Below are 27526 nucleotides of genomic sequence, written 5' to 3' on the forward strand. Positions count from 1 at the left end.
GTGATGTGACGTGTACATGGCCCAGCCGGTTCTCAGAGGGGACACTGCAACCAGCCTCGCCCACCCAACTCTCTTGTAAGGCTGGCCAGCCCACCCCCAGCCCTGATGGGCATCTGCAGAAAACACAGCAGCAGCATGTGTGGGGCTGGGGACAGTGGGGCTGGCTGGGGTGGCAGGCTGGAACCTCTCCAGGAACCTGGGTTGCACCAGGGCTGGTGTCCACAGAGGCATCCCATACCACCGGCCTGGCATGGGCTCCGCGCCAGACACACTTTCACTGGACACCGTGGTTAGCCCACTTGCACAGAAGGCGGACACTTGACGCAGGGCTGCGTGTGGCTCCCTCACGTCAATGTGAGGCAGACTGTGTGGCTACGTGGGGGAGGTATGGGGGCCTCAGTAGGCCTAGGGCTGGGGGAGGGGCTGGACTGCCAGACCCCCCCACCCCCGTCTTCTCACTGCCCACAACACCCCCAGCCTGAGAGCCCACAACTTTTAAGAAAAGAGCTCTTTATTCCACGTCGTCCAATATTTTTACACAAGTAAAATAAAATGCATATCTCTATGTTCCGCGATCCGGGCGGGAGGCAGCGTTCTGCAACAAACGCTGCCACACCCTGTAAACATGATGGGGTGGAGATGGGGAGTGGGCGGGCAGGTGGGGAGACGTCCGTCAGGGAGGGCCTGCCCTGCCCATGGGGCTGCTCCGTGCTGACACTGGGCTGGCAGAGGCATTGGGCCCCGGCTGACACATGGAGGGAGCCGGTATGTACACACACCTAGTTGCAGAGAAAGGCCTTATGTTCTGAGGGCTGGTCAGCAAGGCCTGAGCACTGTCCACAGGGCGAGTGCCAGGCCCAGGGGGGTGAGGCTGCAGGCGAGGCAGGGCAGAGCACCTGAGCCCTCTGCATCGCTACCCCCACTGCCCCCACTGCCCCCACTGCCTGCCTGACCCAGACGACACTGGCTGCGGGTACGGTTCTTTCGGGAACAGCCTGGCCTCCGGCGTGGGCCCGTGGTGGGGAGCCCTGGTGGCTCGGAGCCCTCGGGCTGCAGCCCCCTTAGTGGGGGCTCAGCTGAGCCAGGCAGGGTCCCAAAGGGGGAGTCATTGCTGTGCCGAGGGCTGGAGCCGTTGCCCAGTGGGCTGTCACCGGGTGGCACACGCCCCTTGAGAGCATTGCCTGCTGATGCTGGGCTCCCAGCCTCCAGCACTGAGGCCTTGTCCATGACGTCTGGCTGGCAGCACTTCGGCAGCCCTAGCAGCTCCTCGTCAGTGGGCCCGCCAGTCCGGATGGGACGGGAGGGCCTGGCCGCCACAGCACAGCCCTCCAAGTCGGCAGCAGCCAGGCGCTTGAGGTCGCGGTTGGCCAGGCGTGGGGGCAGGCTACAGGGGAGCTCAGACGAGGAGCCTCGGAACTGTTGGAGCCAGGCCCAGAGCGGGCGCGCCCGGCAGTCACACACCCAGGGGTTGTCATTGAGCCTCAGGTACTGCAGGGCACGCAGGGGTGTCAGGGCCTCAGCAGATAGTGCCGAGAGGTTGTTGGCAAACAGGTAGAGCGTCATGAGGCGGCCAAGGTCATGGAAGGCGTGTGGGTGCACATAGGCTACACGGTTCTGGTGTAGCAACAGACGGTCGAGGCTGTGCAGGCCGCGGAAGGCGCGCTCGGGCACGCTGGGGATGCGGTTGCCATGCAGGAAGAGGTGTGTGAGGTTGCCCAGGTCGCGGAAGGTATCATCAGGCAGCGCCTGCAACCTGTTGTCCTGCAGGTAGAGGTACTGCAGGGCAACCAGGCCACGGAACAGGCCTGGGCCCAGTTCCTGCAGGCCGCAGCGGTCTAGGTGCAGCGTGTGCAGGCGGCTCAAGCCTCGGAACGTAGCGGGGTCCACGAAGCGCAGCTGTCCGTTGTCGCTGAGGTCCAGCTGCTCGAGGAGCGCCAGGCCAGCAAAGGCGGTGGCGTCGATGTGGGCCAGCGCGTTGGAGTGCAGCCACAGGATGGTGAGGTTGCGGCAGGCACGGAAGCCGGCGGCTGGCACGTGCGCAATGCGGTTTCCGTGCAGGAAGACACGCTGGCTGGCAGCTGGGATGTCGGCGGGCAAGGCCAGCAGGCCCTGCTGTGGGCAGCTTGTTGTCACCTTTGGCTCATTGTAACACACACAGGCGCCCGGGCACGGTGCTGCCACCTGCCACACCTGCAGCCACAGCAACCACGCCAGCAGCTGGCTCCCTGTGGGCAGACAACAGGCAGTTAGGGGGCAGGTCCCTGAGAAGCTGGAGGCACCGGTACCATGCTGGCCCTGTGATTGTGTCTCGGCGGGAGCAGGGTGGGGTGCAAGATGCAACAACCACTACTGGGAATCGGGGCTGTGGTGAGTCCCGGTCCACACAACACATGGAAGGTGCTGTGCCAACTGCACCATGGGAACCACATGTCCTACTTGAAGAAAACGCACCTGAGTTCCCCCACATCACCCACTCGAGGCCTGGGGTCAGCTTGCCCATCTCCCCCAAGGCCAGTCATAGGACTCCTGAGATGGGTGCTCAGGCCTACAGTCTTGGGATTCCATCAAATACAGAGTGCCTGGGCCTGGCCACCACTCCCATCGGTCACTGTGCTGTCCTTGGCCTACCTCTGTCTCCCCCGACCCTCAGGCCAGGCTGGGAGAGAGAGTGGGGCTCTTGGCAAACATGGGGAGACCATGCTGGCCACACTCACGGCCTTTGAGGCAGGGCTGATATAGATGCAGCCCTGCTCAAGGGCCCTCCTGGACCATAGGACAAGGGCTGTGGCTCAGGCCCCATGACCCGCTCAGGCCCAGAGCCACTGAGGCCACTGGGCTGCCAGATTCCTGCGGAGGCTTTGTTACCTGGCCAGTAGCTGTGGGGGTCCCCAGGAAACACTTCCATGGGGACCCGGCCCCTGTGTCTGGGAACCCACAGGGCTCTGGGAGAGTACAACCCTGCCCTGCGTACCTGCTTCCCAGGCAGGCTGCTCCCTCCACCCATGTCTCCCCCTTGCCTCCCACCTTTAAACCGCTTCCTGCTTTGGTGGTGGAACACTTCCCGTAGCCTCCTCCCGTCGCCCTCATTCCCAGCTTGATTTTCTCTTAGAGTGAGGCGTTCATTCCTTCCCAGCCAATCCCTGCACAGCTGCCCTCTGCCAATGTCCCCAATTCTCCTGCCCAGATGTTTCCCCGCTGGCTCTTCTCTGGGCCACCTCTCAGTGGGTTCTTCCCCAGGCCCATTGTGAGGCTAGACACACAGGGGCTCCACCAAGGATCTGTCTAGGCGGGAGATCCCTTCGAGGTGCCGTATCAAGCCCTGGTCTCAGCAGCAGGGCCACCTCCCCCAATACTGAGATCACTGCTTACCATTCCACCATTAGACTTCCCACAACCCCCCATGAATCCTGAGGGTTCTCTCTGCCTTCAGGAGTAAGTCTATTAAAATGTGAATCCCCCTGGGAGGGTTATGGCTTATCAGCTAACACTTGAGTTATCAGCTAACACTTGAGTTATCAGCTTACACCTTCCTTGACAGCTAACACCTGTGTTGACAGCTAACACCTTCCTTGGCAGCTAGCTAAGAGCAGAATTCTGCAGACATGAGGCTGGCTAAGTGCTGAAGCTGGAGCCAGAGGAAGGAAAGAGGACCACAGCCAGCTTGCCTACCCTGGACTGTGACCCTGGGGCCTTCCCACCCATGCTCTCCCCACCCCGAAAAAAAACCCCACACTGGGTCCTTTCTGTCTGGGCCGTCGTAGATGCTTGCCCCAACCTGGGAAATACGTGGGGACCAGGCTGGCTGAGCTCACAGTCACTACACGCTCATGCCCTTTCTGACTCTGGGACTTGGTCTGTCCTGTCTCCCAGATGCCCTCCTGGAAGGCCCCTCCTCCCCACACCCTGGGGCCCCCTCTGCCCTCTGCATCCCACTGGGCTGCTGGGGCTGGAGGCCATTTGTTGGCTACCTGGGAGATGGTAGCCCCAGGATGGGGGTTCAGAGAGATAGGCCTGGCCTAGGAGGCCCCGGAGCCCCGAGCGCCCTCCCCAGGTCGGCTGGTATAAACCCGAACCTTCTTGGCCAGGCCGTGCATGTGGGAGGCGGTGATGATGCAACTTGGCTTGATGTTCTATTTCAACTGCTGACACCTCCCCACTCTCTTCACAGATGTCCTCCCAGGTAAGTCGGGCTTGATTATGCCAGCTCCCCGTCAGTGTCTCACCTGCTGTCACAGGAGGTGACTGTGCTATGTAAACAGTACTTCCTACCCCTAGGACCTGGTCGGCACACGCAGGCCATGTGAGCACTGGGGCCAGACCCAGTACCTCACTGAGAAGAGTGGGCCAAGCCACCAATCACACCACAATCACGACCACACCACGTCACTGTACCATGTCACCAACTGAGCCTCGTCACCAGCTAAAGCACATCAGAGATCGGGCCACGCTGCCACCACCTCGGCAACACTACCTCCACACCACATTGTAATGATGCCACGTCACCGATGGAGCCACGTTGCCCATAGCCCCATGCCCCAGGGCTCCCTGCCTGAAGACTTGGTCTGTGAGCTCAGCCAGGCTCGGGCGCAGCTGACTTCTCTACCTACTAGAACCGTGCAGGCTTTCCCTTCTCCCTCTGGCCTCTAGGCCCTCTCGGCCTGGGCCCCCAGGAGGCTGTGTGCTCAGAGGCCTCCTCCCTCCCGAGGCCATGACACCCACTTTGAGTGCCCAGAGCAAGACTCAGAGACTGAACCACCTTGGGGCAGTGGCCATGTGGGTCTCATGGTGCTCAGCCTGGCCTGGGAGTGGGCAAGGGGTGACGAGACCACTACCTATCACTGCCGAGACAGAAGTTGGAAACCAACTCCATACCTCCCCAATCCACAGTTGCCCATCCTGGGAACCAACTTCTGTTGCCTGGTCCCTCTGCTTGGCCTGAGTCAGCCCAGTGGTGGGGTGGGAGCGGGTGGCAGCTCCATTCTCTGAAGAAATTTGTTAGCCACCCCCTACTGGTCTCCATGGCAACCCCTGGAAGATTTGAGGGACATCTTCCTATGAAATAATCAAACCCAACTTTGTGTCATGGGCTCATATTCATATCAGGTGCCCTGGGGGCGTGGCACCCCAGGGGTGCCCCTCCCACCCCCAATGTAGATCACTGTCCCACCCCATCCTAGAAAGTCTTCTTTGCACCATCAAGGTCTTTCCAGCTTCTAGGTCTGCATCCTTCCACCAGCCCCACCCTGCCCACCTATTCTCCTTTGCCTCTCCAGCCCGGGCCGCCCCCACTGGCTCCTCTGCTTCATTCATTTCCCAGTTCTCCACTGAACATCCACTTGAGGCGTAGCCCCGGAACACACGTGAGAACAGCCCTGATGTGGCCCCAACTCTCCCAGACACCACTGGTGCCAGCCAGGACCTCCGGCCACCTGTGCCTCCCCCAAGCCTGTGCCAAGGACCCCACATGACTGGACTGGCTCCTCAGCCTGTGATCACACCCTCTGCCCCCACCTCAGAGCCCCTCTCCCACCATCCTGAGGCTACAGGAACCCCCACCCCACAGCCGCCCATCCTGAGGCCATAGCTGCTCCTCTTCCCTCAGGCCAATGGCATAGGTCAGGGGCTAACTCCAGAGCCCTCCCCACAAAGGGACTACACTGGCTGGGGGAACAGGTCAGGCTAGGGGCTCCACCAGGTCTGGCTCAAGGGCCCAACAGGGCCAGAGCCTGTAGAAAGAGAAGGGACTGGCAGCTGCAGGCAGGCAGCATAAGGGCCTGGGCGTGCCCGTGCGGGCCATCCTAGGGGCTGCAGGGTCCATGGGGGCAGGAGTGGCAGGAGGCCTAGCTCTTGTGCAGCGTGGTGCCATGTTCACTTTCAAATGGCCAATGAGGGAGAGAGGGGAAGGAGGGGGCAAGAAGGAGAGCGGGAGCGTGGGGCAGGGAGAAGAGTGAAGGGGGAGCCAGATGGGACTCCCCCAGCAGCAGCAGAAGCCAGTAGTCAGGCAGGCAGAGGCTGCTGAGGTCAGCAGCTCCTGGAGTCAGGATTGCCAGAGGCCACATCTGAGGTGGCAGGCAGGCAGCTGGAGGTGGGTCTTTGGTGTCTTCCCTGGGTCCTGTCCCTGACTGGATCCCTCCCATCTTCACATGCCATCCTGCCAGGAAGGAAGGAGCAGAATCCAAACTCTAGGCTCCCACTGGGGACAGTCCAGAGGAAAGGTGGGTGAGGGAAGGCATCATAGTGCCGCCAGAGGGAACCATAAGGCGCATCCGGCTCTAGCCGGGAGGGCCTAAGAAGTGCCCAGCTGTGCTGGGTCTGTGTTGGTTCTTCCTGTGTTGTCCATGGCTGGGAGGGGACATCTCCAGGGAGGCTCTGAGCTGCCACCCTCCTCCTAGGAGTTTGGGGAGTCAGAAGGCTTTGAGGGGCCAGGGTGGAGGAGAGCTGGGTTATTGGTCAACTCAGGACCTTTGCCAATACCAACGATGTCCCTATAGGGGTCACGTCACAGATCGTATTATGAGGCAGAAGAGGCCACAGCTCAGCAAAGGAGGCCAGAAATAGCTCTTGTTGGCAGATGGGGGAAGGAGTGCTGTCCACATGCTGCAGAGGGCCAGAGCACCCCGCAGCGGCACATGCACACCCCCCACCCCTGGCCCCACCCTGCTGGCCCGGCACATGCACCAGCCCCCCACCCTCTCATTGTCCATCTGTCCAGCCTCCGCAGCCTCACACACTTCTCACACCCACCACCCACCTTCCGTCCATCCTGGGAAGGGCATTTCTGCACCCACAGATGCTCGCGGGGCAGCGACGCATCTCCATGGCATTTCCTGTACCTCTTTCCTGGCGTCAGGTTCTGGGGGTGGTGGCAGCAGCTCCAGTGGGACAGCCTGCCCTTGCAGGGGACCCACATCTCCTAGGGGTGTGGCCTCTGCTTCTACCTTCCCCCTTCTTGTGCCCTCAAGAGTGACCCAGGAGGGAGAGGCACGCAGCCTGGCTATGGAGTGCATGGGGCGGCATCTGTCCTTCTGGCCAGGCTGCTGGCCCCTCTGAGGCCCTGCTCCTTATTGATCTCCTTGGTGCAGTGGCTGCAGGGGTGGGGCAGGCAGGCTGGGGTTCTGTAGGGCTACGATGGGCAAGGTCACCCACCACGGCAAGAGGATGCTGGGTTGAGCCTGAGGTGGCTGCCAGCCCCAGCCCTGTGCATTGGAGAAACTGAGGCCCACCTGAGGTTGCACTGTGACAGGGGCCGTGCTGGGTAGGACCAGGACCCAAGCCTGACTCCACATTTTGTCCCCCACCTGCACCCTCTCAGTCAGGCCTGTCTTTGCCTTGTGATGCTGGGATCACACTCCAGACAACAAGGGCACCAACAAGGGCCCAGGGCCAGCAGGCCAGGTCTGGGGTAGGGCTCCTCAGCCTGCTTAACTCTCCTAGGAGTCGTCTTTTTTTCCCCCCTATGCCGTGTTATTTACACACGAATGTTCAACAAGGGTCAAGTTAATTTACCCGTTTTACAGGTGAGAAAAATGAGGTTGGCTGGGGGGAGGCCCCTTGATCATACACAAAAAGCCAAACCAAACCTGTTGCCATCAAGACAAATCTGACCCATTGTGACCCCACAGGACAGAGTAGAACTGCCCCATAGGGTTTCCAAGGAGTGGCTGGTGGATTCGAACTGCTGATCTTTTGGTTAGAGCTGAACGCTTAACCACCTTGATCACAGCCCTGGGCTAATAGGATGTGACCCTTTGATTTTCCAAGCCCCCAGAACCTGGGATCTGAAAGGCCTTGCCAAACAGTAAAGGGTTAAAGCCCTCTTACTTCCACTTTATTTTTAAACACCACCACCCTGAACCTGAGCTCCATCACCCCAAAGAATGTCTCCAGCCAACCCAGCACCCTGGGAAGGTTCACCATGGACCCCCTTCTAGTCAAGGAAAGTGAAGGTGGCAGGGGGTGGGGACTGGCTGGGAGCCTAGCAGCAGACTCACACCCTGAAGGTGTGGCCACCAGGTGGCCTCTCTGCTCAGCTCATCAGGATTCACTCCTTCACATGTGCCAGGCAGCCCCAGCCAGGTGCGGTGCTGGGTGCTGGGCACTGCATACACAAGACCATGTTGCAGACCCTAGCTCACGGCACTCATGGCCTGGGAGCAGCAGGCCCCGGGTGGGCACCCTGCTACATGTCATGTGCCACAATGGGGGAGTTAGGCTCTATGGGCCCCAAGCTGGCCCCAGACAGCTTCGGAATGTCACGGAGTAGCCCAGAGGCCAGCGTGAGTGTCCAAGCCTCGGGAATTCTTTCTTGGACAAGGCCAGGCTGCCAGCTTGGAGGGCTCTGGAACCCGGCCCTCTCACAGACCACACATTCCTCACTGATGCTAATCTCCCTCGGCCCCCACTCAAAGGCACTGCGGGCTGATGATGCCATTGTCCAAGCCCTGTCCAGCCCCAGGATGCCACGAGTACAGGCCACCAGATGGTCCTACCCACAGCCCCCAGCACCAGGGAGTCAGCCCCATGCCCTCCCCCGCCACAGGAGCTGGCGCCCCCTCCCTCTTCTCCCTTTTCCACCAGGCCGTCAGCAACCTCCCGATGCCTAATTACCTGGTGAATTCTGTCTTCACCACTTACTCATCATGGTCCCACAGTTAATCGAATCTGGCAGGCAGCGTGGACTTGAGACCCCAGAGGAGGCTAATGAGAAACTGGCCAGTGGCTGACATGGCTCTGCCTTGGGGGGCATGGGAAGGAGGGCACCTCCCTGTGCTGAGGTATGAGCACCTACATACCGCACACTAGCTGCCACGCCCATCTGCCTCTCCGTGTCAATCTAAACCATTCCTCAAGCCCTTCCTCCACCCCCTAGAGAGTGGCTGGCTGCTCACAAATATCGCTGCCTGCTGTGACCCTTCCCGCCACCAGCCCCACCCAGCACAGACGGTGTCTACCTGGCAGGGCTTTCCTCCCACCCCATGCCCATTCCCACTGCTACCACCGTGCCCTGAGCCCCATGCTCTCGAGGCAACCCACTGTACTCGTGGAACCCTGGTCTGTTTCCTGCACAAAACTACCCAGTCACTGACAGGCCCAAAGCGGAGCCTCTGAAAGGGCAGGACAGGCGAGTACTGGCGTGCACACTCAGGGCATACACAGTAGAGGCACACACTTGGGGTGTACACAATAGAAGCACATGCTTGGCACGCACAATAGAAGTGCATACAACAGGAGCTCACACTCAGGGTACACGTCATGAGAGCACACACAGGCACATAGCAGGTGCACATGCTTGGGGTATACACAACAGGAGCACACACTTGGGGCGTGTACAACAGGAGTGCACACAACAGGAGCTCACACTCAGGGTATGCGTTAGGGGAGCACACACAGGCACATAGGAGCACACATTTGGGGTGTACACAACAGTAGTGCACACTCGGTGCACACCATAGGAGCATACATGGGCAGACAGTAGGAGTGCACACCTGCAGCACACACCATAGGAGTACACACTTGGGGTGCACACAGTGGGAGAACACACCCAGGCCCTCCTAGCTGCTGGTGCTGGAGGCGGCCAGGGCAGAGGAGGGTGAGCTGGGCAGAGCACAGAGGGGTGGCTGAGATGGGGGCCAGGCAGAGGTGGGGACCTGCAGCCATGCCAGGAACCAGATCAGGGCGGAGGGTTTATTCTCCACTCTAAGGAAGCAAGACTGGGTGGACATATTTGAGCCCTTGGCACTTGTAAAACATGACAGACGAGGCAGCAGGGCGGCCTTTGCTGAGGCAGGATTCCTTCTGCTATGAAAAGATATGCACAGGCAGCTCCAGGTCTCCGGAAGCCTGCTCGCCCACTGGGATCACCGCAGATGTGCCCACTGCCAGGAGGAGGGCAGCTGTGCTGGACCAGACACCACCTGAGGGTGTTAAGGAGTCATCTTTCCAGGTAAACTCCAGCCACTTCCAACATTCCTGACCAGACATGGCTCCTTTGCAGATGAGACATTTGAATGTTTCTAGTAATGCTCAGTGGCTAAAACTCAGCTGGAGGCCTTGGGGTGGGAGGCAGAAGGGGGCACAAGTCCAGTGCCTGCCAGGACCTTGGAGAAGCACAGCGAGGGCCAGGGAGCGCACCTGGTAGGGACAGGTGAGGTGGCTGCTGGGCCAGTGGGTTCCAGCACTTGCCAGGGAACAAGAGATTCAACCAATAACAAAGGGCCTCGTTTGAGTCAACAGCGACCAGCGGCTGAGGCCAGATAGCCATAGGGAAGCACCTGTCATGCCTATTTTCCAGTGCACCTGACAGACCATGCCCTCAGGCTGGTGCTGGCCCTTGTAAATAAAGTGATATTGGCAAAGAGCCACGCTCTTTCTGTGACATGTTGTCTATGGCTGCTTTCACGATACCATGGCAGAGTTGAGCAGCTATGACAGAGACCGTGTGGCCACGAAGACAACATATTTAGTAACTGACCCTTTACGGAAGAAGTGTACAGCCCTGGTTTGCCCTCATAGCCACCAGTAGCAGTGAGCACCTGCCGTTTGGGTGTTGCCGCCTTCACCCTCACGACATCCCTGACCAAGGTCACTCATCCCCCTACTTAATGAAGAGGAAACCAAGGCTGGGAGAAGGCCGCTAGCCTGCCGAGCCCACAAGGCTGGGGAGGACAGAGCCAGGGTGGAGCCCCGTCTGCTTCTCCGCAGGCAAAGAGCCGCAGGGTCAGTCCTGGAGGAGGCTGGGGCGAGGGCAGCCTGTCAGGAGCGGAGGTTGAGGGTGCAAGGGAGGTGCCTCTGAAATACCCCCATGCAGGTTAAAAGAATAAGGATTATTTTGCTAGAGAGGCTGTCAGGGGGTTCACAACCAAATGCACACAGAAGAGGACAACTTAAAAACACAAACAGAATAAAACTGGCTGTAAGAAGCAGAGGGACGGATGTCCCCAGGTACCCTGGAGGAGGCGCTGAATGAAAACAGTCCCTACTGTGAGGGAAGGACAGAGATACGGCTTCAGGGAAGACAAATCTGATGCGAGGCAGCTTGGAGCACAGATGGGGCGACTCTGGGCCATGGCTATGATCTCCCCATGTCAAGCAAAACTGTTCCCCGGGCCCTTTGTCTACTCCCAGACAGTAGCTCACTGCCCACAAACATCAGAACCTGCCCACTTGAGCCTGACGGGAGGGGACACAGGACAGGTCCGGTGTGATGAGCTTCTCAGCCTCAGCTGATGATCTTCGCATTTTGAGAACAAAGAACCAGGAACCGAGAGAAGTGTCCGAGTGTGGGGTGTCGTTGAGGACAAGCTGCCCTAGACACCACGTGGCTGCTGCAGGGGCTGGGCTCCAGGCATCCTGGGGTCCACCCACTCCTGTTGACCCTTGGAAAGTGGGCTATGGAGGCGTTTGCTGTCGTCATCAGCATCATCAGCGTCACATCAGCCATGTGCAAGACCCTCAATCGCAGGTGGCCTGGGGCCAGCCTGGAGCCCGCCCAACCTCGTGATGTAGGAGCAAGGAGCCCCAGAAATGAATGGCAGCAGAGAGCAGATAGCAGACATCCCTGGGCAGGGACCATGGCCCACGGACCGCTCCATTCCAGCACTGGTGCCTCGTGGTTAAGGCAAGCCTGCTCAATGGCTGTGGAGGGGTTTTGAATGAGCATCTATCACCCAGGGGAGGCCCTGTCTATCAGTCCACCATTCTACCCCAACCCTAGCCTTACATGGGCCCACCAACAGCTTGTGTTTGGCTGGGGGGAAGAGTGAGAGGGGAAGAAGGAAAACAAGAGAGGGATGGAGAGGAAAGGGGGTATGGCCTCTCAGGTATGGCCCAAGGTACACACATTTCTCCTGTCACTCCTCCCTGGACGTGTCATGACCTCACCACAGTGCACCCTCCCAAACACACTGAGGGTGGGTGACCATCAACCCCACTCTTTAGACAACGGCATTGGGGCTCAGAGAAGTGAGATGATCACCTAGAGCACCCAGCGAGGTGGCAGAGCCAGGAGGCAGACTGGGCACACAGTCTAGGCCCCAGGACACAGAAGGGAGGGACTGCTGCACCCCCCTACTCCCCTGCCCCTGCTGTGGGTAGCCCCCTGACCCGCCCCACCCCCTGACCCCACCCCACCCCCAGTGCCTCGGCCTCTGCCCACGCCTTTTGTTCCCCTGAGCTGGCTGAGGGTGGGCCCTGGGGCCCGGCAGCCCTGAGTTTGGGTTCAGGCTTTGCACTCCCTTGCCATGTGGCTGGAGGACTTGCCAGTCTGCTGTGAGTCTCCATCTTAACATCAGTGATGCGACGATGGCCATGGGACAGCACCAGCCTCCCCAGGCCAGGAAACACCTCTGGCCTGGAAACCCCTCTGAGCACCCCCATCTGCGACTGGGCTCTCTGCCCACGTGCTGCTCCCCAGAGGGCACTGCAGCCTGCCGGTCTGACCTTCATCAGCCCGATCCCAGGTGAGCATCCCGGTCAGGCCCAATCTCCACCCTCCCAGCAGTCACCGCCTCTCTGGCCTGAGTGGATAGTAAATCCTGCCTTGTCCAGGAATGATTGCAGCAAGAGCTGGTTGCAGTCCAGGAGGGAGGAGGGTGAAATGGCTAGGTGCCCTACAGACATGACCGGAGGCTACAGGTAGGCCTAGTGCGGTGGCCCCAACTCGCCTCCCAAGAGAACCCTGCCGGCCCTCAACGAAAATCACCACTGTTTTACGTGCAACGCCAGCGCACTCAGGGTTTCCACTTCCCTGCCCACCCACACATTAGAAGTGGTGCTTTGGAAGAGGGGAGACATGTTAGAGTCCCAGTAAGACGATGGTGACAGAATACACCCTGTGAGGAGCAGGGAGCAGGGTGATGGGGGCTGTTGCCCTGGACAGACAGCCCAAGAAAAGGGTCCCCAACATTGGCACCTGGGGATCCTAGAGGCAGCTCCTGTGTAATCACCCGAAACCTGCCAGTCAACAAGCCTCACTCTCAAGAGAGCTTTCAACCAGCTTCTAATGCTTCCCTTTTCAATGTGACCAGAAAACCAAAGATAACTAAGCATCTGGAAACGGCTCCAATGCAAACCAAGATGAAAAACAACTCCAGAGGAAGCAGGGACAGTGCAGGAATAGAGGAAAATAGAGAGAGAGAAAAAAAGTGTAATTAGTACCCTTCTAGGGATAGGAGAGAGGATTTAAAACAAGAACAGGGTGCCATGAATAAAGAGCCGTAGAAGAATGAGAAAGAATGACTGGAAATTAAAAATAGAATTGCTAAAATTAAAAAAAAAAAAAAAATCAATAGAAGGGTTGGAAAACAAGGTCAAGAAAATCTTCAAGAAAGACAAACAAAAAGGGGGGGGGGAAGAAAGATGAGATTCAGAACCACAAATCTGTATTAGAGGAGTTCCTGAGCAAGAAAATTGAGAGAAAGTTATCAAAGAAATAACACCAGAAAATTTCTCAGAGCTGAAGACCCCACCCTCCACTATGCAAGCACAAAGAATGACATTCACAGTGCCATTTCAGGACTCTGGGGATCAAGAGAGGCCTGAAGCCCCCAGAGGAAAAGGTGGGCATGATCAACACAATACAAATCAGCCTTCTCCACAGCACACCCGGCACCAGAAGACAACCAAATTGTAATGGTTTCAAAACTCTGAGGTCAAACTCTTTTCAACAGGAAATTCTGTACCCAGCCAATCAAGTTTGAATAGACTTTCAAACATGCAAGAACTCATAAAATGATTCTTCAACATGCCTACCTTACAAAGTCAGTTAGGGATGTGCTTCAGCCAAAATGAGGGCATAAAAATGTGTCACTCAGGAAACATTGGATCTACCCTGGCACTGGTGAAGGAAAGTCGTGGGGCAGCAGGATCAGGTTCTGGGATGAGACCTCCAGGTGAAAAACCAGAGACCTGTAGAACCCCTGACATGGGGAAGAAGTAAGCACATGAGGTGGCAGATGGGACAAGAGAAAAAAGACAAAGTCAACTGTAAACCCCAGGAAAAGCAAAAGGCCATACAAGAAAGGGAAGGTCACCACAGCACCCCCCTGTGGCTTGGTGGCAAACAGCTTTTTTGTGACCTGGAATGAGAAACAGGGCTGTGGATTAACTGTCAGTAGTAATGAGATGACCTCTCTGGGTAGCACAAATAGTTTGCATTCAGCTAGTAATTGAAAGATTGATGGTTCAAACCTACTCAGTGGTGCCACAGAAGAAAGGCCTGGTGATCTGCTTCCATAAAGATTACAGCCAAGAAAACCCTATGAAGCTCAGTTCTACTCAGTTACCCATGGTGTTGCCATGAGTCAGGGGCTGACTCAACGGCAACAGGTTTGGGTTTTTCTGGTTTTAGTGAGAAGGTGACCACGCAGTGGAGTGTGGTACAGGTTTTAACCTTGTGCTGGGTACAGGCTGGGTACAGATTTTAACCTTGTGTAAGATATTGTGGCCCAAAATGTTATTTTTTTTAAACTATTGCATATTTGATACAGACGGCTCAGAAATAGAGATAAATAAAAAGAAGAAAACGAAGTACAGCTGCCAAAAGGTGGAGATGAACGTGCGTGAGAAGCAGGCATTGTTGGGTGCAGGAGGAATAGGAACCATAAAAGCTGGTTTGACATCACACTGCCCAGTCTGGGTGTCACCACGGGGGCAAGGCCCTGCTCACCACTCTGCCTGCTTCCTGCTCAGCTAAGGGTGACCAAGGATACCCTCCGGGTTCCCTGGGACACTCTGGGCTCCCAACAGAGGTGCCCTCGCAATCCAGACAGGTTCCAGCCAGAGCAGCCATACACCTGAAGGGGCAGCTTGGGCAGGGGGCAGCTGTTCCTCCAGGTCCAGCCTGCTGGTGTGGTGGGAAGGTAGGCTTCCCCCCTCTACTCCCACCTGGGCCAGCCCCCTCAGGATGCTGGCTGTCTCACCCCCTGCCTTGACCTTGTGAGCTAGCAGGCACCTAGTACATAAGAAACCTGATGAAGGCTGCAAGGCCTCTCCACCCCATCTCATCATTGTCATGGGCACCACCCCCTGTTTACAGGTCTGAACCCCTCCAGGCTGGAGCCTCTCAGGAGCTGACTGACCTTGCTTCTACAGAGCCCAAAACAGCATTCCTGAAACTGAACCCTCAGCACACAGGCAGAGGCGACGTGAATAAGTAATTGCTCTTTTATTAACGAGTGATAAATTATTCCTATATGATTGTGTGTGATAACTCTTCCTTATTCGAAATCAATTTGGGATGGAAATTGTCGGCGTCTTCTCACCAACAGGGGTGGAAGAAGCAGGCGCCTCTACCTCCTGGAAAAGCAGGTCAGCGTATTTCGGCAGCTTCCTGACATGACAGGTGCTCCCAGCGGGCAGCAGGTAGGCAGAATGGGCAGAGCAGGGTCAGGCTGCCCTGGGGGCGGGGAGGCCACCAAGGCAGGCAGTGCTGAAGTGGAGATAGGGTGGAGGCCAGGGCCCACCCTCAGCACCTTCCGTCCGGGCGGTGGGAGGGGTCAGTGCCGCCTCACTCCAGCCTCTTCCCACACACCTCTAAAAAAACCCCTGAAAGAGGCATAGCTCAAGTCCAGCAAACAGACTCCCCAGGCAGAGTCCCTGGGCAGGTGCCAGGGCCCGAGGATCCAACTCCCACCCAACACCTGGTGGCCACGGCCATGCCATCAGGGGTCAAAGAGAGGTCTTTGGCAGCCATGATCTCGCCCCGCCTCCCTTCACCCCACAGAGGACACATCCAGACCGAGCTCCGCACCCCAGCATCCTCCTCCTGGGCCCGCTGCCCCAACTCTCCACCAGGCTGAGCTTATCAAGCCTGAAAAGGCATTTGCCTTTTTCCTAACCCCTGGTCCCCATCTTTCCTCCTTCCCCAGAGCCCAACACACGGGGTCCCCAGAGTGAGCCCCACTGGTGACCCTGGCAGGTCGCCACCCCCTGGGGCCTCAGTGTCATCTGTGAAAAGGTCACTAAAGTAAGACTACATGCTTGAGGGCTGCACACAGCAGGTGCTCACTAACTGCTGAATAGGAGGATGACAGTACTCCCCAAGGGCCCCCTCCCATCTTGCAGCCCTGCAGCCACCACCTCTGAGCATGAGGCCCCTCTTCAGCCAGCACTGCAGGTGTGGCTGCTTGGGACAATGCCCCATGCCTGGCCGGCTCCCTGCCCTCTGCCCCTCAGTCGGCACCTCTTCCCATTAATGCAACATTTCAAACCCAGCAACTCCACCAGGCCAGCAGCCAGCCGCCTCCCTCAGGACCAGCTTCAGCGGCTCACTACTCCTCCCCAGAGCCACTCCTGCCCCCGTGGTGCTGCAGTGGGCAGGGCTCCCACCTGTGAGGCCGGGCCACCCCCCAGCCAAGCACTGCTGGGACCGCAACCTCTAGGGGCCTGTGAAATGGCAGAGCTGGGTGAAATGGCAGAGCAGACAATCCCCCGGGGGTGGGGGTACTTCAGCAGGCCTGCCTCCCTCTCAGGTCACTACTCTCTCCTGGGTCTGGAACCCACCCACTCTCCAGGTGTCCTGGTGCCCTCCCCTACCTTCTGTCCACAGCCAGCCACGTCCATTCCACTCTGTACCCCTGCTCTACTAGGCTGTGCCCCACGGGGACAACACCACGGCTGGTGGCCCCTGCACACAGCAGGCACTCCATAAATGTTTGTCAAATGAATGCAAAAAACGCCCATCATTCTAGCCAGTCATGGCCACTCCCAGGGTGGCGCTCCCTAAGGGCATCCAGCAGCTGGACAGCCACAGCCTGTGAGCCCCACAAACTGAAGTCCCTGCAGGCAGGCACGGCCCCAGTGACAGGTTTTCTGAGTGGTGCCATGAATGGCTTTACTTCTCTCTTAAAACTTTGGTGTATTTTCCGCCAAATTTTCTAATATGAGCACGGCTTGATAAAATCAGAATTTGCCAAGTGTTTTTGGTTTGTTCTGTTTGTTTACCGTGCTGAAGCTGGAGCACACGGCCCTGCCTGGGGAGTCCCAGCCTGCAGGGTCCCTACCCAGCCATGCTCATCCCATAGATGGGGTGAAGGCCAGGGCTTCGGCCCTGGCTCTGCTCTGTGGGGCCTCAGGCAGGTCTCCCAACCTCTCGGAACCTGCTTCCTCCTCTGGAAATGGAGATAACAGAGCCCATCTCACAGGACTGTGAGGGTCCATGTGCTCATGTAGGGCAGGTGCACAGTGGGTGCCCTGCCAAGACACTGTCATTTGAAGGCTGAGAGGGGGCAGGAGCCTAGGATCTCAACCTGCAGGGAAGTGCAGGGAGTGCATTCCCTGGAGCACCTTCACATCACCTGGATGTACTCTGCCTTACAGGAGAGACAGCCAAGCATCTGAGAGGGCCAGTCACACCTAGGAAGGGTGATGGCCCCAGCCCTGCCCTTCAGCCCTGCACTGGCCACCCCACAGCTAAACCCCTTCCCCACCCGTGCTACCACCTTGCCCCGAGTATCCCCCCAGATCCATCTTTAGTCCTGGACTCAGGCCCAATGAGGGCACCATGGGAAGCGGTGGGTGAGCAGGATTGGGCCTGCCTTGGGAGGGCCCCTCGTGGTTGTTCAGGGGCACGGTCCATAAACTTCCACCATGGGGTGCTCGGGCAGGCAAAAAGCATCAGCTAGGCCCAAGGTGTTCAGCGTGAGTGACCTCCAACCCCTTTTTGGGTGATCTGAGGTAGGACATGACCCTGCCCTGGGCCTTGGTTGGCCAGTGCAATGTGGGGGTAATAAACACACATCGGGTGTCAGTTATCTATAGGACATGAGCCTTGGGGCCAGAAGTGCAAGGCCTGTGACTCCTCCCTAACCTCTTCCCAGTGCCCCAGCAACACACTACCCCTGTTGAGGGCCCTTGTCACAGCCAAGCCCTGGTGACAGCATGACAGAGACAGCCTATATCAGGTTGCAGGGATTAGGAGGCCTGCGGGTCCCTGGGTACCTAAGCCCAGCCTGACCCCCACCTCCTGGAGCTCCCTGCCTGCAGGGGACAGGGATGGCAGCTCAGGTGGGGTCAGGGGCGCTTTTCTGGAGGCAGTGCCTCTGCTGGGAGAGGAAGCAGAGGTGGTCCCCGGAGCACCGACCCATAAGACGGGCTCTGGGGCAGTGGGAGGAGGAGGTGCTAGGGCTGTTGAGGCGGGAGCCGCCATTCCATTAGTATTTGTGGCACAGGTCCTCAGGGTTCCTGACTGTGACAGAGGCCCTGGTGAGCGATGGGGCGGGAGCAGGCAAGCCATGGTGTAGGAGAGAGTGACCTAGGGGGGCTGATACCCCTGCCCCTACCGCAGGTCTCGGGCCACCCCGGGGCTGGCCCCGCTCCAGGCAGCAGGTGAAGAATGGAGTCCATTAGGACCACCATCTGTCTCAGCCGTGATGGGTCCTGGCGGTGATATCCAGGAGGTATAAAAAACCAGGAGGTATATAGATGGAATATCTTTATGGGGAGAGTTTTTCTTTTGCCAATTTTCGAACAGGAAGCTAGACACTTGTCACACCTGTCCCCGTGTCAACCTCTGCCTGACATAAATTGGGGCCGAGGCAGGGAGATGAAAGATAGGCTGGACATGGCCTGGTGTGCAGGGCACGTGTCACACTGTTGGAGCACGGGGCCAGACAGGGGCCATTTGTGCCCATGGGCAGCCCCATATGACCATCCCCCTCCCGAAGCCTCCACACCTGTCCTCTGGGCCCAAGACCCCCAAGGTCTCCTTCTGTTCCCTTCCTGCCCTGTGGCTTCTCCCACGTGCCCCTCACCCAGCTCTTCCATTTCCCTCCTTCTGATATCCACAGCTCCCCTGCCTGTGGCTGGCCCCTCCCCTTACCCCGCTATTTCCAAGGACTCCTGGCTTCTGCTCCTGGGGCTCTGGCTGCCAGGAGCCCCTTCCTTCTCTAAGACCCGGCAAGACTGTGGCCTCAGTGCGGCCCGGTGGGCAGAGGCCAGGGTAGTGAGTGCAACCTCCCAGGCCTCAGGATGCTCACCGCTTGGCCCCTGTGCTGGCATTGTTCTCCAGGGGACCTCATATGCTTCGGGGTGTGCCTCTGGCAGCCTGGTGGGGGACTTTGAGCGTGAAGTGTGTTTTAGGACTCTCTGGGTGCCTAGTATAGAAACCCTGGTGGCGTAGTGGTTAACTGCTATGGCTGCTAACCAAGAGGTCGGCAGTTTGAATCCGCCAGGTGCTCCTTGGAAACTCTATGGGGCAGCTCTACTCTGTCCTGTAGGGTCGCGATGAGTCAGAATCGACTTGACGGCAGTGGGGTTTTTTGGTTTGGGTGCCCAGTACCCAGCACAATGGCTTGCTGCTCCCTCAGAGGCCCCTGGGAATCTTGGCCACACCCCTCAAGGAGTCTGGGGTTGGAGGCCCGCCTAGGCTGTCAGGAGGCCCTGGGGAGCCACAGTGGAGGCTGAGAGAATGTTGGTGAACAGAAAAGTGAGTGACCTGGGCCCCCTACAACAGAGACCCTGCCTGGACTCCCCCTTCTTAGGCCTCTGACTCTTAGTAACCGCTAACTCTGACCGGGGTGTGGGATGGCCCTCCCCAGGGACACTGTGGGTCCATCTGCCAGGCCACGGTCAGGGATCAGTGCCTCACAGTCCCCATGCCAGCCCTTCATGTGGGAAAGGACACCCATGTGGGGGCGGGGGGGGGATGCTCATGCCAGAGGAGCATGGATCACCACCTTGCTACTCCCTCAAAGGCTCCTGGGAGTCTCAGTCGCAGCCCCTAAGGAGCCTGGAGTTGAGGCCTGCCTCAGCTGTCAGGAGGCCCTGGGGATCCGCAGGGAGCTGCTGGTCAGCTCTGTGACCTCAAAGGAGCTCTCAGAGGTGGCGGCCCTGGGGGCGAGGATAGGGGAGGAGCGGCTGGATGGGTCAGGAAGAGCTGGGTGGCCTCAACTGGGGCAGACGGAGACGCGTGTGGGAGGGAACTTGGCAGGGCTGTGATGGATGGAGGTGGGGGGCACTAGGCAGACTCGCAGTTCTCGGGCCGGGATGCGGTGTAGAGGCAGGTGGGGGCTGGGAGAGCTGGGCACGGAGCGTCCTTGTGACCTTGGCCAGCTCCACAGCTTCCCGCGACTGCCCTGATGGGGCCTTCCTAGCGTGTGTCCTGGGGACTGGCCAGGCCTGGGTGACTCTGGCAGACTGGCCTCTCTCTGGCGCAGAAGCCACACCAGGGCCAGTGGCCTGCTCTCCCCCACCTGACTGTCCCGTGCCCCTGTCTTGGAGTGGGAGGCCCACCCAACTGAGGACCCCAGCCCAAGGACCAGGCAGGAGCTGGGGACCCACCCCTCTACCTGCACCGTGAGTCAGGCACAAAGCGGATTGTGGGGCAGTGACTTCCACACGGTGAAGGCCAGAGAACCGCCAATTTCCTTCTGCGTTTACCTGTGGCCGGGCCCAACCCCAGCTTGCCAGCTCCCTGCAAGGAGGACCCTGGCTGAGTTTCAGTCTGAGAAAAGTGGAGACAACAGGGACTAATGAGGGTCCCCATGTGGACACCCCAGTTGCTGGCTCTGGACAGCCCTACCCCCATCCTGCCCAGCCTCAGCCTGTTCCACACTCAGGCCTGTTCCACAGCACAGCATTGAGCTCTGTGTACTGACTCCCTTGCATGGGTGACTAAGACCCTCAGGGGCAGAAGGATCCATGGGAGGGTGGCCCCATACAGGGGCTCCTCCTCTGACTGCCTCCCCCACCCCCGGCACCGCTCAGCAGAGGCTCCCACTCCCAAGAACACTCTGAGGTCCACATGCCCTGAAGACACCTTTCCCACCTGCCTGTCTGGGGTTCCACCATTTCATTACCTCTCAGGGGATGCTAAGTGAGGAAAGCCTTAAGAAACTGGGGAACCCTAGAAGGTGGGGGCTATATCTCCCACCGAGGAGCCTAGAAACCCCATCATCATTTCAGCCCAGGGTAGAAAGTATTCTGGAAAGATCCTAGCCTAGCTGGGAAGGGGCCCCAGCAGCTGGGATAATCAGGAGCCAGTTTGCACGATTCAAGCACTCACCACCAACTCCACCATCACCACACCTGCCACATGCATAGGGGATCAGCGGGGTGGGTGACCCACCCAGGTGCACAGCTGACTCTGAGTGAAAGTCCAGCTGGTCCCACATTCCAGGCACCTGACGCCCGGCCACCTCCATGCCGAGTGGACATTGCACAGGTTGGCACCTCCATTTTCTTTCCAGACTGAGGCCACCAGCTGGCTGCCCTCTTGCAGCCACTTTGGCCAACCAGCCTGCGTGTGACGGCCAGTGGCCAGCCCAGGGTGCTGTCAGCTCCGACCTCCCTTGGGAGCTGCTTGAGGGGCAAGGTTCGTGCCCAGGCATGGGAGCCCCACTAATACCAGTAAGGATGCCCCTCCACGTCAGCCCCTGCCTCCTCCCAGGAGAGTGGAGGCAGGAGGCCTGGCTGGACACATTTCGGGAAAACTTTTCAGAGCCTCACTGGAGCATGAGCTGGTAGGCAAGGAGCCCAGGTGTCTGAGGGTGGGTCCAGGGCAGGCCCTCAGCCAGGCCAAGGAAAACCCACTGCCATCGAGTCGATTCCGACCCATAGAGACCCTATAGGACAGAGTAGAACTGCCCCATAGAGTTTCCAAGGAGCACCTGGTGGATTCGAACTGCCGACCTTTCGGTTAGCAGCCATAGCTCTTAACCACTACGCCACCAGGGTTTCCAACAGGCTCCAAAAAGAGGTTCCGATTTAGCACTGGATTTGAATTTGGGGAGGGATTGAGGCAGGCGGTCAGGGACCCTGGTTCTTGGGCTCAGATGCCAGAGGTGGAGAGCAGGTGGTACAGAGGGTGCCCAAGATCAGATAAGATGGGAGGCTGAATGTGGGGAACCAGGATGGCCAGGGGAGTGGAGCTGCAGTACAGGGGAAGGAGATGTGGAGCCAGTGGAGAGGGTAGCCTAGGGGGCCCTGAGACCTCACTCAGCCACACAGGCCTGGCACAGAGTAGGGAGGCAGCAAACATTGGCTGACCTACTGCCTGGGCCTGAGGGCTAGCAGCAGACTTGGTGACAAGCTGGGCTTAGCCATCGGAGCTGGTCCTGCTGGGGTAAGTGCAGGGGCCAAGGGTTTCTAGCTCGGCTTGAGCCCTCCCCTGCATTCCATATCCACCCACAGCCCCTTGGCTCTTTACTGAGCACCTACTGTGGGGACTGGCTGCATTCTCCCACCTATGAGGGGACTGAGCTGAGAACATCACCTCTGGTTGGCAGCCATGGATTATGGACGAGGCCTTCAGTGACCAGAGAAGTCACACAGTGAGTTGGCACAGCATGGGCTGATCCTACGGCTGCCCATGTTGGGGGGGAGGGCTTCTAGCATGTCCCGAGATGTGCCATCTGAGCCCTGGCAGGAGGTCAATAAAGGCAACATCTCACCAAGGTCAAAATGGCCTGGGGCAGAGAGAGGACATGACAAGGAGACTAGCACAGAAAAGGGCAATCCAAGAGGGCACCCAGGAGGAGGTGAGGGGGCCCTGAGTCCCATCTTGGCCTGAGCCCCAGAGCACCCCAGCCTGCTCAGCCTCACCCCTTTCCTCAGTAGGCCCCTGGCCCAGCTTCAGCCTTGGCCTGACATTTCCCGTGACATTTGCTGCAAAGAAATAGAGTCATAAATCCAAAGGTTAAATTTGCACATTGCCTCTCACTGAGGGGAGGAGTGGCAGCCCCTCCACCCACCAGGCACACTGAGCAGGCAGGTTTGCGTGGGATGGCCCACCTATCCCCAGGACCCCTGAGGAGGCCCAAAGGTCCCCCAGGGACCCTAGGAGGGACCTCAGCCATCTTTTCACAAAATGGGTTCCTGGGGCCCCCTTGCCCTGAAGCTCCTCCTATAGGGGGCGCCGGTCAAAGAAGTGCAGGAAGGCGCCTGCTACCCACCTGCTTATGCAGACTCCAGGCACTGAGAAGTCCTGTGGGAAAGGAGCTGGGTCAGGACTGTTTAACCCAACTGCTCCCAAATTTGTTTGACCACCAACATTTCAAGCACTTCAATTCCAGAGCGTGCATGATCCATGAGGGCCAGGCAAGGACGTCTGCAGTGCGGACCAGAGAGCAAAGGAGCAAACTCAGAGCGCCAAGCAGGCCAGCTCTGAACATCCCTTCCCCTGGCTCCCCCTCCCACTGGGCCAGCCCAGCTCCATGAGCCAAGAGCCCAGGTGGGGGCTTGTTGCCTGCCAGGCTTGAGCGGTGGCCAAGACCCAGAGCCCCAGACTCTGGCGGGGGGATGGGGGAGAAGGTCTGCCAACAACCTCTGCCTCTCAGCTCTGCCCCTGGCCCTGGCAGCCTTGGGCGGGGGGGGGGGGTGGGGGTGTGGTGCCGAGGCAGTAGGGTTCACAGGGAGACTGACAGGACAGAGTAGGAATCAGCACAGGGCCTCGGGGCCAGGAGAGAGGCTTGTGAAGGGAGGCAGGAGAGAGGGGGACCCCCAAGCATTCCCTGCACAAGCAGCAATTCTCAGCACTGAAATCCTAATGACCAATAAACTTCCGGAAACAGATTCCACTCACCAAGAACGAGAAATGCAAACGCAGGCCTAGGAATGCTGGTGGAAGTGTGTAAACGGTCTCACCAACGTTGGGGAGGGTGTGCGATAAGGCCCTATAGTCCTGTCCCTGAAACTGGAACAAGTATTCAGTGTATGTGTGTGGGGGGCTAATGTGACTATGACCACCTTGGTGACTTGGAGGTGGCTCCTCTAAGGACACACCAGGACCCTCCATGGAGCTGCATCCCCCCGGGTATCCATTTATGGTGCCCAACAGCTGCGGGCAGGAAGAGTCACCACCCCAGGTTTGGATGAATACATTACGGCACCCCCTTAGGAAGGGACTCCGCACACCAATAAACTCATGATGCACAAGAATAGTTACTGACACACAAAGTGTTTAAAATACAGTGACAAAAGAAGAAACTGCATTACAAAACACCCAGTAGGGTAGGACCTGGCTGGGCCCACACGCTAAGGTGGCAGCGGCGACAATCAGGAAGATGGTAGGTGTGCGTGGACAGGCGTGCCAACCACCCTGGCCGGTAGTGGTGTCCCACAGCTTCCGGTTGCCACTCTGTGCTCTCCTGTCCTTTAAAGCATTTAACCTCACAAACTCACGAGGGCAAGAATCCATCCTTCATCTGCCCTGGTTTAGAGTGCGGTCTTGATAGGCCATGAATGAATGAACGAATGAATGAAGGGTCGTGAACAAACGCAGCACCTGGGATTTAGCCACATGGAGGGTGGGTTGTGGGTGGGGCTAGGCTTTGGGGCTCAAGGGCGTTGAGGGGGCACAGGGGGCTTCAGATGCTGGGCCATGACAGAATATGGCAGGGACGGAGGGGGCAGGGAGAGGGGGAGTCTCCTGCGGGCTGGCATCAGGAGAGGCTTGAGGGCTGTGGCCAGAAAGAGAGTTTTTCTGCACCATTGGACCTTGAAGCCAGAAGCCCTGGGTGTCCACAGAGGACCAGGCAGCCTGACCTGGGGTTAGACATCAGGATCCACCAGACTGGGGGGCAGAGCAGCATGAACCGCACTGGTTAGGCAGGAGCCCTCTATAATCCTGCCACAGGGCTCCGTGGGGGTAGGGAGGTGCACTCCCTCACACACTTGCTCCTTGACTCATTCATTCACTCCCTCCCTCCCTCCCTTACACACACACACACACACACACAGACATGCACACACTCCCTCCCTCCTTCCCTTACACACACACACACACACACTCCCTTCCTCCTTCACACACACACTCCCTCACACTCCCTCCCCCCACACACTCCCTCCCTTCCTTACACACACACACTCCCTCGCATACTCCTTCCTTCGCTCATTCACTCCTTCCACACACCACATTCTCTCCCTCACATACACACTCCCTCCATCCCTCACACACATATTCCTCAGATACACACACTCTCTCACTCATTCACTCACACACACACATTCCCTCCTTCATTCACTCACTTCCTCCCTCCCTCACACACACACACACACACACACACACATTTCCTCATACACTCCTTCCCTGTCTCACGCACATTCCCTTACACACTCACTCACTCACTGATTCACACGCACACTCGCTCATCTAACAGCTCTGTCCCAGTGCTCTGTTTTTCTGACCCCTTTCCTGGGTGCACAGATCAAGGTTCCCTGAGGAGACTTTTGGGACCACAGGCCCAGGACAGCAGGAAACACACCAGGTTTTCCTGCATGGCTGCCATGTGGCTGCAATGGATGTGGCCCCTGGAGGTGGGCCCCTGAGTCAGCACCCCAGCCGAGCACCCTGGACAGGGGAGGGCATTTTGCCTCCCCACGCCCCCAGTCCTGGCCTCCACCTAGACCTGCCTGGTGCTGCACCATCTGTCCTGGATGACCATAACACAAAGCCACTAATTCAAACCCCATGGCAGGGAGCAAGGCAGCATGGCCACCAAGGAGCTCTGGGCTGTCCATGGGCAGAGCACCGCCAAGTCCCTTGGGCTGGGGCAGCAGAGGGAGGTGAGGAGAGGGCCCCAACGAGCATCGGGAAGGTATGGCCACATATGCCCTGTCCCTCACAGACACACAGTCTGTCACTCAGCCACTCAGCAAACACACCCTAGGCCCCTCCTTCAGCTTGACCAGGCCTCAACCTCCCAGGACAGCAAAATTTTCTCCCTATCCTCCTTTCCAGAGCTCCAGCCCACCCTGTGGTCAGGGGCTTCTTCTACAGCTGTACCACAAGCCCTCCTAGTTGAAACCCATTTGGCCAGACTCTCCTTCTCCTTCCAACCCCTCACTCCAAACTTCTGTGACCCAGGACTAGTTTGCACAGAGGGACCCCGGCCACCCATTAACTCTCCTGGCAGCCTTGCAAGAACCCCCACTACTCACATGGGGGACTGAGACTCAGAGGGTCCTTAAACCCTCGGCTGGTGAGGGGCAGAGCTGGAATGGTGCCCCAGCCTGGGAAACCTGGCAGTGGCCACCTCCCTCTTCCTGCAGGGCCTTCCTTCCATCTGCCCTCCTCCTCAACCCTGACTCATTGCCTTTATTTGCCCATCTGTAAAGAGGGTATGAAGGAAGGGAGTCTAGTCGGCAGTCCAGGATCCCAGGAGGATGTCCTTTCAATGGGAACCATGGAATGCAAGGGGTGGTGGTGTTTTGGTATTTTGAAGCACTGGAGTCAGAACTCCACACGGAAAGCTGGACCGACCACTCCCAGGCATTGTGTCATAGGTGAGGAAACTAAGGCACAGCCAAATGAACTGACTTGTCTAAGGTTGCATCTTGACAAGGGAGTGCATGGCTGAGCTAGGACCCGAGTCTAGGCATCGTTCTGCCATCCCACAACCCAGGAGCCAGGCCCTCTTAGCATTCCCACTTCCCCCAGGTGAAGTCTGGGTGCTGACCACCATTTGGATCACTCCTCCCTCACCCTACAGCCCCTCCAGGATTGTGCTTTTTCCTCACCTCAGCTGGAGCAGAGGGAAGACAGTTCCCACTTTACAGATGGGAAGATTGAGGCTTAGAAAAGGGGAGTGCCCAGCCCACCTTCATGGGGAGGAGGCACACAGCCCACCTTGCCTCACCTTGGAGCCCACCACACACCCTGCCCCTTCACAGGGGCACCCACCACAAGCTCTGGTCTGCACCTCTGTCCTCAGGTTTCACCCCTACACAGAGATGGTTTACTTATTCCCATTCTATAGACAGGACACTGATGGTAGCTGGGGAAGCAAGGTGGATAAAGCTTTGCCTCGCTGAGCCCCTCAAGGCCTGGCCCAGGTCCCCATCGCCACCACAGCATGAGCGGGTCACCAGCACCCTTACACATCTGTGCCTCACACAGCACCTGAGGCAGGTGATAACACACGAAATACCTCACCAGAAAGGCCCCCGCCATGGAGAAACTGTGGCCTCAAGGGAAGGGCCCCCCAAGGTCACTCTGGGTCAGCTGTGAGGGTGGCACGCACTTGGCCCTGGCTGGCTGGTGCTACAGCAGCTGCAGACTGCGCCCAGGGCCCGGCTTGTGTGTACAGGCGACAGCGTTAACCTCGAGGTTTGAGACAGCCTTCCTCTCCCAGGTGGTCCCTACTCACCATTTGCCACCATTGCACCCATCTGAGGAAGAGTGGCTGGGAGACGCTGCACCTCACAACCTGGGCTGGGGGCACTGAACAAGCCTCCCAACATACATTCTCAGGGCCTCTGCTACAGATACAGGCAGAACCAGCCACAGCCCACCTGGGCACATGAGGTGTACCCACACCAGAAGGGACAAACACATACGGATGTGCCCTAGGCACACGCAATCACAATTGCACACACACACGTGCAGATGCATCCTGAGTGGCACACGCAGCCGCACACACACAGGAGATGTTGAAGAGGAAATTCCAGGTCAGGGGCTTAGGCAGACAGAAGTGGGTGCCACCCTTGTAGCTGCATTTCTCAGCCCTTGATCTGTGGACCCTGGCTGCTCAGAGGCCCCCCAAATATGCAGGTGGGGATGTGAGTGGGGACTGCTGAGGAGTCCCAGCAT

General features: G+C 58.3%; 1 protein-coding gene across 1 annotated transcript in view; it reads right to left on the bottom strand.

The window, feature by feature from the left end:
• Positions 1 to 512: 512 nt before the first annotated feature.
• Positions 513 to 27526, bottom strand: part of RTN4R (reticulon 4 receptor) — a 28469-nt gene continuing 1455 nt past the window's right edge. The window contains exon 2 of the mRNA XM_049866758.1: positions 513 to 2225. Coding sequence (XP_049722715.1) covers positions 817 to 2225 — 1409 coding nt within the window. The 3' untranslated portion in view covers positions 513 to 816. The remainder of the gene's footprint in view (positions 2226 to 27526) is intronic.

Source organism: Elephas maximus, chromosome 22, assembly GCF_024166365.1.
Source record: "Elephas maximus indicus isolate mEleMax1 chromosome 22, mEleMax1 primary haplotype, whole genome shotgun sequence".
In the NCBI taxonomy this organism is placed as follows: Eukaryota; Metazoa; Chordata; class Mammalia; order Proboscidea; family Elephantidae; genus Elephas; species Elephas maximus.